General features: G+C 32.5%; 2 protein-coding genes across 2 annotated transcripts; both read right to left on the bottom strand.

Annotated features, from left to right (window-relative positions):
- Positions 1 to 2,000: 2,000 nt before the first annotated feature.
- On the bottom strand, positions 2,001 to 3,376 carry LOC132723549 (uncharacterized). Its single transcript, XM_060708286.1, has 2 exons — positions 3,291 to 3,376; positions 2,001 to 2,518 (listed from the first exon to the last, which is right to left on the bottom strand). The coding sequence occupies exons 1-2, from the start codon at positions 3,335 to 3,337 to the stop codon at positions 2,077 to 2,079; spliced, it is 489 nt and encodes a 162-aa protein (XP_060564269.1). The 5' UTR covers positions 3,338 to 3,376; the 3' UTR covers positions 2,001 to 2,076.
- Positions 3,377 to 5,348: 1,972 nt separating this feature from the next.
- Positions 5,349 to 11,708, bottom strand: LOC132723551 (D(2) dopamine receptor-like). Its single transcript, XM_060708288.1, has 2 exons — positions 8,295 to 11,708; positions 5,349 to 6,826 (listed from the first exon to the last, which is right to left on the bottom strand). The coding sequence occupies exon 2, from the start codon at positions 6,808 to 6,810 to the stop codon at positions 5,494 to 5,496; it is 1,317 nt and encodes a 438-aa protein (XP_060564271.1). The 5' UTR covers positions 6,811 to 6,826; positions 8,295 to 11,708; the 3' UTR covers positions 5,349 to 5,493.
- Between the last annotated feature and the right edge of the window lie 2,410 nt (positions 11,709 to 14,118).

The following is a 14,118-nucleotide window of genomic DNA, read 5'->3' as shown; positions in this document are numbered from 1 at the left end:
TTTCTTTACAAAGATGTCAATAACGATAGGAGGACCATGTTGTCACAAAAAATTTAAGTCTTTGCCGGATAACGATATGTAAGAGCACCTTGTTGTATTGAGGATATTACATGTGTTTTGTATTACACTCTCACTAGTTTATTTAATTTATTGATATCCGTTTACCATTTTTCATATTCATACAGTCATGTGTATATTTGTTGTATATTTGTTGTATATGAAGATGAGTTGTATTTGCTTAATTCAAAATAATTTATATGTTCTGTTCTGTTCTGTTTATATGTATGTCGTTCTAACTCACATGGACACTTGTGCTCAGAAAATGATAATTTGTTCGTCGTTCGTCGTTGTTCACAATTTCTTTGAAAGACATCACTTAAACCACTCGATGAAATATGACTAAACTTCACAGGAATGATATTTTGATATTCCTTAAAAAACGGCTCCAGTCTGATGCATAAGTAGGTAACATGAGCTGAAAGCTTTAAAAATGAAATATTTGAAATGTTCTTCTCTGAAACTACGATGCTGAGATCTTAAATACTTAGCATGAAAAATCACATTATAAAATCATGTCCCTGGTGTTAAAATTGGCCATGAAATAGGGGTCACTTAATTTACATAGGTTTAAATTGAAAATACATTTTAGTCTTCTTAGTTTGATGAAACTTCAATGCCAAGTGACATCCTACTTAAATATACAATATTATATATATCATGTCCCTTGGGTTAAATTGATCTTGCCATGGGACCCTTGCCCTTAATTTATGTTGTCTTGTTAGTAAAATATTTTTTAAAACCTTCTCCTCAGAAACTACATTGCCTAGATCTTAGATATTTGGCATGTAACATCACCTTATCGTCCTCTTCAAAAGTTATATAAATCATGCCCCGTTCACTTTCGTTGATATGGACTTAAAAAGGAAATAACTTAGGTATTTTCTGATAAAATACAATTGCAAGAGCTTATGTATTTGGCACGTAGCTTAACATAGTAGATTAATTATACATAACTGATATAAATAACTCTACTAGGGTCAGAAAATCGCCAAACCCAGGGGAGGAGCACTTATTAAATATAGACAAGAATAGTAAATATGTCTTAAATCATCTTCTCTGAATGTACAATGCCAAGAGCCCAGATACGGGATATGAAGAATCACATTAAAGTCCTCTTCAAAAAGCATATAAAAATCATACCACTTTATTCAAAGGTGGCCAACTCCCTTGAGGCCACTTAGTTCATAATTATTTGTATAGGAAAATGTATCTCAGTCCTCTTCCTTTGCCTTGACCTTAGATATTTTGAATGCATCATTGTCTATGTGAACCTCTACAAAATTTTCATAATCTTGTAATTAATATTCCCAGGGCCTTAAATGGATTCGCCCGGGGGTCACTTAGTTATCATAGACTTGTACTAAAATTCTTCTTCTCTGAAAATACAATTTCCAGAGTTAAGATACTTTTGCATGTAACATCACCTTATAATGCAGCTTAGTTAGAAATAACAAACCCAATATGAGAAATAAAAAGTGTGACCTTTTTAGCAATGTATCTCAGGTGAGCGATCCCGGTTTTTCTTGTTACATGTATAATGATACAAGAAAAATAAGTCTACCATTATTTCTAGTTTTTAAGATCATTAAAGTTTGATGGCAAAACCACTTTCAGTTAAGTTATATATTCGTGTAGGTTTAGAGGCCCGCATAAAATTTAATATATAAAGGATATTGTTCAATACTGAATTTATTAAACATGTTGAATAAATAATATTATGAAAGCCTCTCGTTCAAAAAATTCAGTATTAAACCTACACTCATTCACTATTCTCTATATAATGGATTCCGTAAGTGCTACGAGATAAAAAAAAATGTTGATTATCTAGCTTGATAAACTCGTTGCAGACAAAGTGCTACACTTATATTAAAACACAGTATCACATTTGTTTATTGGCTTATACCGAAAAGAAAAATAAACAATATTTTACTCATTTGGAATATTTTATTGATACATACATAAATTCACAACATAGACAAATTCTACCAATCTTGAATATCAAGACTGAGTCAGCTTTTAGAGCTCTGCAGTTTTTTTTTTAAAATCAGATGGCCAGTGTGCGAATTTTCTGCCATTGTGATGATGTTTCTTGTGTTTATGTTGTCGTTGCTTTGTTTCTTTGTTGCTGAACAGCTTTTCTATCATTATGTTTTGTTTCTTTGTATCTTCTTCTTCAAAGCTGTAATCTACGCTTGGATTTTCATCCACTATGTTATCAGCAGAGAACAGTAGAACGCCTATGGCGATATTTACTTTTCCTGCACCTTCTTGATCCGTAGTCTCGTCACAAGCGTCTGTGCCCGCAGCAAAGAAGACAATTGACTCTTCCGATTTATTGTCGTGGGCGTTCTCAGTAAAGATGATCCCTTCTGCCATGTTTGTAAAATTACGTCCAATTACCTCTTCTAATGTAACGTTACCATCGGTGAATGTCGAGACTGGTTTGCCATCTGTGAAACTGAAATAAAAGAAAATAAATAAATATTTAAATTATCAGTTTATCCTTAAGTCGTTCTATAAAAGTTGATATGCAGTAAGTTCTACTGCCATTAAACACCCTTTTCGTTTTATGACTAGTCTGCTGCAAAAATGGTAGTGTTCTGCTAAGAATGTAACTGGTATAGCGTGGTGTTTTGCTAATATTGCGCAGTGTTCAGCTAAAGAAAGTATTTAATATATGTCAATGCCATTCACAGGCACTCTTGTTCACACAAAATCTGCAACTTTTTTAATTATGTCATTTAACTATTATGACATTCACTTTTATTGACCTTAAGACCATATGACATGTTCTGAACATCAAGTGATTATTTCATTCATTTGCTTTGTTTGTTAGATCTCACGGCTTTTCATCGGCATTTTCTGACAGAGCAATTTGGCATGGGACATTAGAATAATTGGAACTTCTACAAAAGATGGAGATTTAATAATATCTACTTTTTTATGTTATGTATTTTATTACTTTTTTTGCTGTTATGTATTTTAAATAATAATAATAATAATAATAATAATAATAATAATAATAATAATGATATAATGATAGAATATAATAATGATAATGATAATAATAATAATAATAATAATGATAATAATGATAATAATAATAATAATGATAATAATAATAATAATAATAATAATAACACTAATAATAGAAATAAAAAACAGAATAAAGAAATACTCTAGAAATGAAACAATAACAACAATTACAAAAAGACAATCAGAACACCTACCTTAACATAGATAGCCATGTAATAAGAACCCCACTGATAGTGAACATTTTGTTTTGTTCGTCTGCTCCGTATATGTTTATCGAATGAACGCTTCTATCTTTTACTCCGTATCCACGTCGAAATATCAATTTATATAGGCTCTTCGTGATAATATAAATTAACGGGTACAAACATTTTCGACGTCAGTTATTAAAACAAAGATATTAAGAATAAATCAATACAAAGTACGCATTGAACCATCCTGTTATCCGTAGAGCATGCACGTACAAGCTGACCGATAATTAAAATTATCAGGAAGGAGATCAAGTTAGGACTCCATCCCCGATAATTATGATTTCAATATTGTTTGCAATCTTGAATATTCGAATACGAATTTTTTCAGAATTAAACATGTTAAAACAATGTTTATAGCCGATACAGATCCAATATACAGTGTGAAAAAAGAATATAGGGAAAAAAATAACAACAAAAACAACAACAACAGCAACAAAATGCAATTTTTACAGTATAAAAAGAGAAGAAATAACGATAACAACAAAATGCAATTTTTACAGTCTAAAAAGAGAAGAGATTGTTTTTTGGAACGAAATTTTAATTTCAGAAAAACATGGAAGCATCATAAGGAATGATAAATATACATATACGCATCATTACACATATATAACTCTAATACGATATAACAGAATCAAATTTATTCAAAGTCGGCAATTGATAGCAATAAACATATCTATTTCTCAAAAGTCTGAAATGTGGACCATTAAAAATGGTTTTCATCTTCGATTTTTGTTTTTGACATATTACATGATTTACAAAATCTGTTCTCGTGGGATATCATAGTGTCTACCACTTTCAATGCTATCACTTTCATTTAAATTGTGCCAACATAAAGAAATCGAAGTTCTGATAGAAATATTCAATGACCTTTTGTTGGTAATTATCGGACTCCTAAGTAAAACGGATTTTAAAGTATGGTGTGACGGTATACATGGTTAATATATACCTTAATGTTACTAACACAAACACTGCCTAACTAGCCTCAGTAACAAAAGAGTTTAGACTTTCAGTTTAAAATTGAAGGTAGTTGTTTCAAATCTTAATTTAACATTTTTTTATTATATTTTGCAGATTTTACTACTATGTTTTTGTGCTTGCCAATCACTCATTATGCGACTTTAGATATTGAAATTATGAAACATTACATATAAATATGTATGTATCAAAGAAATGAATTAAAAAAAGACACAAGTAATTAAACAATTGATTGAACCACGTGTGTTGCATGTGTCAAAAATCAATAAGTTAAAAAAATCTTTAAAAATAATCCGTTGAAAATTGATCAGAAAAGTCCAAATCGGTGATATTTACCGAGGTGTATGGATCTACATTGAAACTAGTTTTCTGGTTTTCTATTGAAGTGAACAAATCAAACGTAGTTTTAAAACATTGGACAGATACAGTAAATTTTCGTTTGAAGTCGTATTTGTTACAATCACCAGTGTCAACGTGGAGCTTGCATACGATGAAACGTTACGCTCTTCGGATATTGTAAAAGCTTTCCTGATCGACTGATTATGAAATCAATGATTTCAAACTACTTGCTGCTCACCGTTGCGTAGGGCTCGAGTCCCACATACGACTTCATTTATTCTTTCATTTGAGGAAGTTTCTACCTGTTTATCTATTGAACGTTCTATTGCTGGATATACTCAAGGTTCCACCAGTTCAATCTAGAATATCAATAAATCTCATGTAATTTGTCGCTGTTCATTTTTATAGGAACATCAATTATTATAAGTGATTTTCAACTTACGTTGAAAATAAGGAGTGGTGTTGAAAAACATTTTCAGGTCAAGAAAAGGAAATATGTATGGAATACAAAGCGGATAAACGAGTCAACTCTCAGAAACAAACAAATCAAAATATACATGTATATTAGGTCCTAAGAAAGGGACAGTTACAGGAAGTAACAGGTGCTTGTAACCGCACATTGCATAGTATATCCTTGCAAGTCGTGGTACAGTGATTTCGTTTGTCAAAAAGTAAAATATGTACAATATAGAAGTGTGCCCAAATAGGTTATTATAATAGATATAATATAGTCCCATACCAACAAACTAGTTTGTTGATGAGTTAGTATTTTAGTTTCAAGGCACCATAAAGTTATAGTAGATTTTTATCACAAAGACTCATACAAGATAGTCTTTTACTTCCTCCTTAGAAGACAAGCCGCTAGTTTACCTAGCACGTACCTCCTATATTGCGGATTAAACACACAGAAAATTATTGGGTTTATAATACTGTTAAAAAAGGGAAATCGAAGTGCCAACTCATTTCCAATGTTAAGTTCTGATTCGTTTGTTGATGACAACGCTCTTGTTCCTACAGTACCAATAAAGTACGGTGTGAAACAAACAACGAGTCCAACTGTGACGGCGAACATCATCAACGTTATATTACGTTCACGTGTTAACGTTGTTGAAGACTTTGAAGCGGCATGCACTTTTTGATCTTCTGAAGCTTTAGATGAAGACAGATCCTTCTGAGCATTTTGAGATTTGAACTTATTTTGGTTATCTTTAGGTACTGATGTTGTAGATTCGTTTTCAGAATCTCCCACCGACTGACCAAGATCGTTTCCCTGTCTTAACGAAACTCCTAGAGTTGTGATATTACTCATTTGCATCTGGGTTGTTGTTGTCTCCGTTGATATATTGTCTTTAGAGCTGACAGTACTTGTCTGCTCCAAGTTGTTTTGAATAGGTATTGTACGTTTTACAGTTGAACTTGATGGAACAGCCTGCTTGAGTGTTGTCGCTGTTCTAGTGTGTCGTCTAACCGTGCGCCATATGTTTCCATAAGTAAACACAAATGTCGCGAAGCAGAACAATATAGAGACTATGTCAATGATATGAAAGGTAATGAGAACATCTCTAATGTCCGGGTCATCGGTATTCGTGCAATAATGTCCAACTACTATTGGAACAGAATCATCTGAAGTTGATATGTTTAACTTCACAGGTTTGTAAATGATGAAAACATGTATACAATATACCATTGACAACGTAGTTGTCATGACAACAACAATCTTTGCTGATCTCTCATCCAATTGTCTTCCCAATGGTTTGCAGATCCTTCTATACCTATGAATGGATATTATCCAGAGAATTAGAACGGATGACAACATCAACCAGTGATCCAAGAAATACATACATTTACAAAGAATTTCACTTGTAAACATAATATTAACACACAGATCTGCGATAGTTGTGAATGCCAGACAGCAGACAATGAGGTCAACTATTGCCAGAAGCAATATCAGTACAAACGTAGGCGTTTTCTTTATTTTAAATCCATAGAATAATATTGTCAGAATGTTCCCGATCAGTCCGACAACTACTAGCACAAACAGTACAACTATCAGTGGCATATATTCTAATACTTTCTTTCGATGTGCTTCTTGTAAAAGTTCGTCCCACTTTGACGATAACGTCAAGTTGGTATAGCTACTATTTTGCGTCATCTTTCATCATGTCAATCTAGAAGATAGAAATTCATCGTACAGTATTAAATTAAAAAGGGTAACACATAACTGTCGGTCACAATGATGCTGATGATGATAACTGGCTCTTATCAACGTGAAGTTAAAATTTGAACTTATGAGTTGGACCGAGCATGCTTGTTGTTGGAAATGTAACAAGCTGGATTTTAGTTGGCATTATTTGTAAACGAATACGCATAACTCTCTTTCATTAGGTACTGGATATAGCAAGCTATCGTCCACGCCCCTAGCACCGGCAGTATTCACCATTCAAACATGTAATGATAAAATTTTGAATTTAGAAACATCTGCAGATGTGTTCATACGGCGGGGATCATGGAACCTTCAATGAGACACATTCATGCCATTCCATGAAAAGTAGCATGTGGTCCCCAAGTAAAAGAATGTGCCCTTTTGAAAGTGGATCAGAAAAATGCCGTGCTGAACGGTCATAGAGGTTACGAAAATGTCGTGGTATTTATATTTGCAGATCGCACTTTCTTAGTCTGATTTTGCATGATATAACTGTTTCAGTACTTATTCTTCTCTCGAGTTGATATAGTCAACAATAACTGACCGCAAAGAATATAAAGTAACATCAAAATGACGTTGGATTAGTTTTTTTTAATATTTCTTTTGGAAGGTTTTGGCTATCTATTTCTGATCGTTGGATGTTGGCTAGCATTGCATCAGTGCGTTGTTAGAATATAGAACATACCGACAAACTGTAAATAGTTTATATGAGCCGGACCATGACAAAACAAACATAATGCATTTGCGACCAGCATGGATCCAGGCCAGCCTGCGCATTTGCGCAGTCTGATCAGGAAAGTAGAGAAACTGATAGCGGACAGCATTGATCCTGATCAGACTGCGCGGATGCGCAGGCTGGTCTGGATCCATACTGGTCGCAAACGCATTATGCTGGTTTTGTCATACGCGTCTCATATATATAATTACTGATATCTTTCAGAAGTAAAAAACAATCACACAATCTGAAAATACATTTTTTTTCTAAAAAAAGTATAGACATGGGAATTTCATATAGTTTACATAACATCCAGATTTATCTAACTTTTATTAGTAATATGAATGTTAGGGGTTACGTTTAGTGAATGTCAACTTCTGTTGGTCTCACCTTTCATAATTTAGCAGTCGTACAAATAGATTATCTTCTACATAAGAACTAGAAATAAACATAAAAAACCCGACGGTGATAACAAGAACAAACAAGATGAAACAAGCTTGATTTTTTTTGTATAATAAATATAGTATGACTGCAGCGGTAATTATTATAGTAGACATTACATTGGTAGGTATTAGTACCTTTTCCAATTAATCATTTCTAAAAAAATATCAAACTTCATATATTTTAATTTTGTTTAAAATTTAAAATTAGAATAAAGATTATACATGTATAACATAATTTTAAAATGAAATATGAAAGGCTAAAACGTATAACTTACAATAAACAAACACGTACATACAGTTCCAGTTTATTATCTCAAATTTTCCATCAGTTTATTTTGATAATGTAAAACCTACTTGAAAAGGATGAAAACGTATAATTATGTGTATAAACACTGGAATTAAATCACAGTTTTAAGTGATCTCGGGAAGTTTAACCAAGGCCGTTATTATAGTGGCACCTTCCTTGTATTAGTCATTGTATACGAACAATTATCTTCATTTCCCTCATTTCTTTATTGATTATCTATTTCATCTATTAATCATCATAAGATAATAAAATGACTCATAATTATCATTAAAGGCATATTATGTCTCAAAAATTCATATGTTTTTCATATTCTATAAACATGTGTTTAATAATGTTCTAATAATGGATTTATAGCATATTAGATGTTAAACAACTGAGAAAAATAGCACTAAACGAGCAGTAGTAGTGCGTCACCAAGGTAGCAGTATTTAAATGTAGGATTAGGGTTTAGACAATCAATACAACTATGTGTAGCAAATGAGTAAATTTTTGGAAACTGTAGCAAGATACCAAAAAAAAAAAAAAAAAAAAAAAAAAAAAAAAAAAAAAAAAAAAAAAAAATACATTTGTATTAAAAATGATAGTATGTGTAAGGAATAATTGGCCTTTAAAATCAGTTTTGAAATTATTAAAAAAAATTAGCATTTGTTTTTTTTTTTTATCATCGTGCTTTCTATCGGAAATCGTGTCTGTCTGTTCACAATGGAAACATACGCAAGACATCAAGTAGTTCTGAAGTGGTTGTTTGCATTCTTCTAAATATGTATGCGGAAACATATTATATAATAGACATCAATAGGTTCTAGCCGTACGATAACTAATCAGGATAGTTACAACTTCAAACTTCAAATGAAGAGTGATTCGGCAATAGCTAAACAATCACAACAAAAAACAACAAAAAAAAACAAAACGAAACAAAAACAAAAAAAGAAAAAAAAGACAAAATACAAAAAAACTACAAGATATTGTCGTAGAGAAATAAAACTTTGCTTTTGCAAGAGAATTAAGTAAGTATTTAGAGAAATATCATGAAAAAGTCTCGAGGGAGATTTTTGGGGGGTTTACAAAAGTGGTTTATTTATAACTCTACCTCGTTTTGTTAATCTATACCAGGCAAATATTCATTCCCATTTTGAATGGGACAGACTATAAAATAGGAGGAGCTTCATACATGTATGTATCAACCTAATGGATATACGACACAAACTTGCATACAATCAAGCTGCGATACACAATTTATTTTATTTACAAAATCGTTAAGCAAGTTGTTCTTTACCCACGGTGTATTTCCATAACGGTACCCTTTTTGTCAAATGTACTGAAACTCTCTTGACAAAGGCAAAGGGTTATTCTCTGATGAAAATTTGGCGATGGATATGAATTAAATTCAGTGTCTATTCTAGAATTCGTAATTATCGAAAAATGAGAATTTATTACATTTGTTCATCTTTTTCCTTCTTTCTCTATGTAAAATTTCCCCCGGCCTCGGAAAAAATATGGGGTTGTTCTCAAAAATATGAGTGAATCCCCCACCCCCCTTCTAGAATAAACACCGAAAATAACGTTCATTTTGAAAAAAATAAATAAAATTAGATTAAGCTTAAACTTAGCTCACAAACCTCTCTTGTAGATATTTTTACACATTATAATTATGAGAATAATATTTCAAGATTTATACAAATAGTTTCCTACTTATATTTTTAGGGGACATTTCATTACAGAACACAATAGCCTCAGTTTTATTTAGGTTGCAAGTAAGACATTTTTTTTTTCACATTACATTGACGATTTATTAAAACAGCTTTATAAATCAGCATATATGAGATATGATATAAGTCCATTGTTTATTTCTGGTGGATCATCATGAGAAACTTTAACCCTTTCGCTGCCAGAGGGTTATTGTTTTATTGATCATCTATTTTCCAGGTGGTTTTCAAAGTGATTACTATATTATTAATTAATATAATTATTATTATTTGTTATTAGTATTATAATAATTATATATGTTTCCAAATCTGTTAGTATAATAATAATTATTGTCGATGGTATAATTTTCTTTATATTTATTATTATTTTTATTATTATTATTATTAATTTATTATTATTACTATTATTATTATAGAAACGGCTAAAGCCGTCCATATGGCAAATACGCCGAAAATAACAGGGACGGATAAAGCCGTCCCTATTGTAGTAAAAAGGTTAAAGATGTCTGGCAGATCGTTATTGTATATCTTAGACAGATTTGGGATTATATCATCACCTTGTTCAACACCAACTGTTACACTTAAATTTTCAGAGATTATATGACCAGATTGTATGCAAAAAATATTACCATGCACGCTTTGTAAGATATTGAAAAGAAAAATACCATCGACCCCAATCTTATGTATATTAACAAAAGTGCCGAGTGTAGGGCTTCGAAATCAAGAAAACAGGCAAACAGGGTTAGTCACATTTTTACCATAATCCTTTTGATTAATTGTTCTTGAGTTAAACATATGATCACTTGATCTTGATTAAGGTTTTTTTTAAAAATTTAATAACATTGTTAAGCCTAAAGACTGTTGAAGTTTTGTTTTCTAGAATGATTTTAAGAGATTAGCAGTATACAAAACGATGGAAATACCTTTATAACTAGAAGGATTATCTGAGATACCACTTTTTGAAAGAGTTTTTGATAAACCAAATTAATTGCCAAAATAATGAATTAAATTAAAATCTTCATTTGAAAATATGATTTAAATTGGGCTGAAAAAAAAACTTTTAATACAATACAAAGTTGTTCCCACATTCTGATACCAGATAGAAAGAACATTAGAAACATTTCTCGCTAGAATTTAGACAAATATGAATACAGAGATGAACAAGGGAGAAAGCCGTTCACGGAATGCAGCCCTGTTAAACTTCGGATCAGGCATGACCACAAGACAGACCCTGGAACCAATCGGCACACAACTGTACATACACCATAAAAATCCTTTTTTAAAAAACGTTTTGGACAATTTTGTACAATTCAGACGCTCGTGCGCATTGGCGTATCAACACATTAAATAAATTAGATTTCAAAATCCAGAAAAGCAGAGTCAATTATTCTGTGTCTTAATACTTCGCTGATTCTCAACAGTTCCAATGTTTTCAATTTATTATGCAATTGAATTATTTAAGGATGTGTCCTGTAAACAGGTTCTTCACTTCATGGCTTTTGCTGATACTTTTTAAGTCTTTGTTCATCACAAGATGATATAATGAAAGTTTTCGTCCAAATGTATGAATTAATGTTACGAGTATATACAAAATGTTATTTGTTGAAATCGGCGTTAAAATCAAAATAAATATTCAAACATATGAAATGGTATTCAATTGAGTTTTGGGTAAGGGGAAAAAATTTAATTTAAATTTTAAATTTTTGTACTGGAATCGTCCTTTTAAAAGTGTTTTTATATCCAAAATCTTTTTTAATCACCCTTGGCTACGGGTTTAAGGGTTTGTTTTGGGTTGTTTCCTTGGGCATTTAGAAAAAAGACATTTTTTCACATAACGGTCTGTATTTTGGGTATTGAATACACAGAATATAATAGGGTTTATGACACTGTTCCAGAATGGAGACCTCAAGGCAAACTCAATTATTGTTCGAAGTTCGTCCTCGGTTGTTTCAGAGGATACTCTTATAGCGACATTAACTATAAAGTATGGGGTGAAGCAGACGACAAAACCGATTGTGACTGCAAACATCATAATAGTGAGACTCCGTTCTGATCTACTCGTCTTTGAAGATTTAGAAGAAGATCGTCTTTGCTTATGTTTATCTGTTGCCATAGGTTTTGTCTCATTGATTATATCACCAATGGATGGTTGCGAATTATTCAAATTGCTGCTCAGACTAAAATGAACAGATTGTTTGTTAAGCAAAGTCTCAGGTTCCTTCTTGTCTTTTTCAGTATCGTCAACGCTGTTTTTAATACTTTACTGTTGAAATCAGATGTGCTATGTCGCGAGGAGAAGGATGGGTGACGTGTGCAAATGTATTGTATTTCTGTTGTGTGCTCGAAGTGCCCGCCAAATATTACCATACGTAAAGACAAATGTTAACAAACACGCGAAGATGGTCAGCGCGTCTAAGACGTGGAAGATGATGACGACCGTCTGCAGATCAGGGCTGTCTGTATTTGTACAGTAATGGCCAGTTACATACGGATGTGATGCGTCGAAAGTAGAAATATTAACTTCTACAGCAGTGTATGTGATAAAATCGTGAGAGGAAAATATCATTGAGAATATAGATGTCACAATGACCGATATTGTTGCAGTTTTCACAGTTAATTGTGATTTAAGTGGCTGACACATCCGTCTATATCTATCAATAGAGATGATCCATAAAGTAAACACGGACGAAACAACGAACCAGTGGTCGAAGAAGTACATCACTTTACAGACGATACTGTCCGTAAAGAGTATGTTAACGAAGAGATCAGCAATCGTTGTAAACAATAGAAAACATACGATAAGATCTTCTATAGCCAGCAGCCGAATTAAAGTAATTGTAGACGTCATTTTTACCCTGTACCCGTAGAAAATGATTGTCAGAATATTGCCGATGATGCCTAGCACGGACATTATAAACAAGAACACAATTAACGGGATGTGCTCTCTAACAATTCTTTGATGGGCATCCTGCAAGAGTTTGTCCTCGAGAAGGGATACGTTTGATGAATTAGTCGTCATATTGTTGTATTTTGGTTATACATTTACACCTGAAATACACAGATATATCGTATTGAGTGTACATGGATAAGATGGGACATAACAAACGTCCTAGACAATACCCCGACCTTTAATCCTGATCGATTTTTTTTTAAAACTGAAGTGAGAAAAGAACGGAAAGTTTATTGTCCGAAGTTAGATTAATAATAATTTTCATATTTTGCGGTGGCGGAAACGAGGCTTTCCGAGTTACCGTCCATGGGCGGGTTCCCGAGGGGCGGATGTTCCGAACCGTGAGCATATGTCATATATTTTGTCTTGCATATTCTACCATACTATCTTCAATTCTTTACCTATATAAAACAATTTTTCATGGAAATTTATGTCATTACACCCGAAACTATTTTCTTACAACGGAGTATGAAATTATAACTTCATTCATAACGGCAAAATTACGTCATCCTAAGCATGTTTTCGTATAGCACGCGACTCATCTGGCACCCCCCTCACCTAGTCAGATGAAATTTCCAGCATGGGAAAAACAAATGGAAACACCAGTCTGATATGCAAGAAAAAAACGAAAGGGGAATCTTTTGTTGAGTGAAAATAACGAGGGGTGGGTGGGGAAGGGGAAATTTTCAGGGGAGAGAAAATAACGGAAGGGAATTAAACAACACAAATTATTATAGGAAAATTTTCCGAGATAACAAGTCACTCAGGTGAGTGAGTAATTGTCTTGGACTCAAACAAAAAGCAGTTATTTCATATATGATTTAAGAAATAGTTAAAACAGTTTCTGACTATACCAAGGGTCTATTACAGGGGTCTTTTTGTAAGTCTTAAAAATAAAGAAACATCAATCTTCGGCGTCGTAGTCGGCCCATTAAATATTTGAAGACAAACGGAATTGTACTTATGATGCTGGGAAAGTTCTAGGTGATATTGAAAGAATTTGACGTTTGACAAATTATAAAATTATTTTATGTGTCCGATGTGACAGCATTGGGATATCGTTTACAATGATATACATAACGAAGTGTTATAATAAACTTTTTAAGAAACCAATTTGAACCATTTTAACTGAACAG

The sequence above is a fragment of the Ruditapes philippinarum genome, unplaced genomic scaffold (assembly GCF_026571515.1).
Source record: "Ruditapes philippinarum isolate M1 unplaced genomic scaffold, ASM2657151v2 ctg4643_1_1_1_1, whole genome shotgun sequence".
NCBI lineage: Eukaryota > Metazoa > Mollusca > Bivalvia > Venerida > Veneridae > Ruditapes > Ruditapes philippinarum.
The sequence above is the reverse complement of the archived record's forward strand: the minus strand, read 5'-3'. Positions and strand labels throughout refer to the sequence as shown.

Excerpts from the sequence above, each read along its gene's own strand:
- LOC132723549 (XM_060708286.1), bottom strand. The coding sequence starts at position 3,337 with ATGTTCACTATCAGTGGGGTTCTTATTACATGGCTATCTATGTTAAG. Across the intron at positions 2,519-3,290 it reads ACATGGCTATCTATGTTAAG|TTTCACAGATGGCAAACCAG; the intron begins GTAGGTGTTCTG and ends CTTTTATTTCAG.
- LOC132723551 (XM_060708288.1), bottom strand. The coding sequence starts at position 6,810 with ATGACGCAAAATAGTAGCTATACCAACTTGACGTTATCGTCAAAGTGG.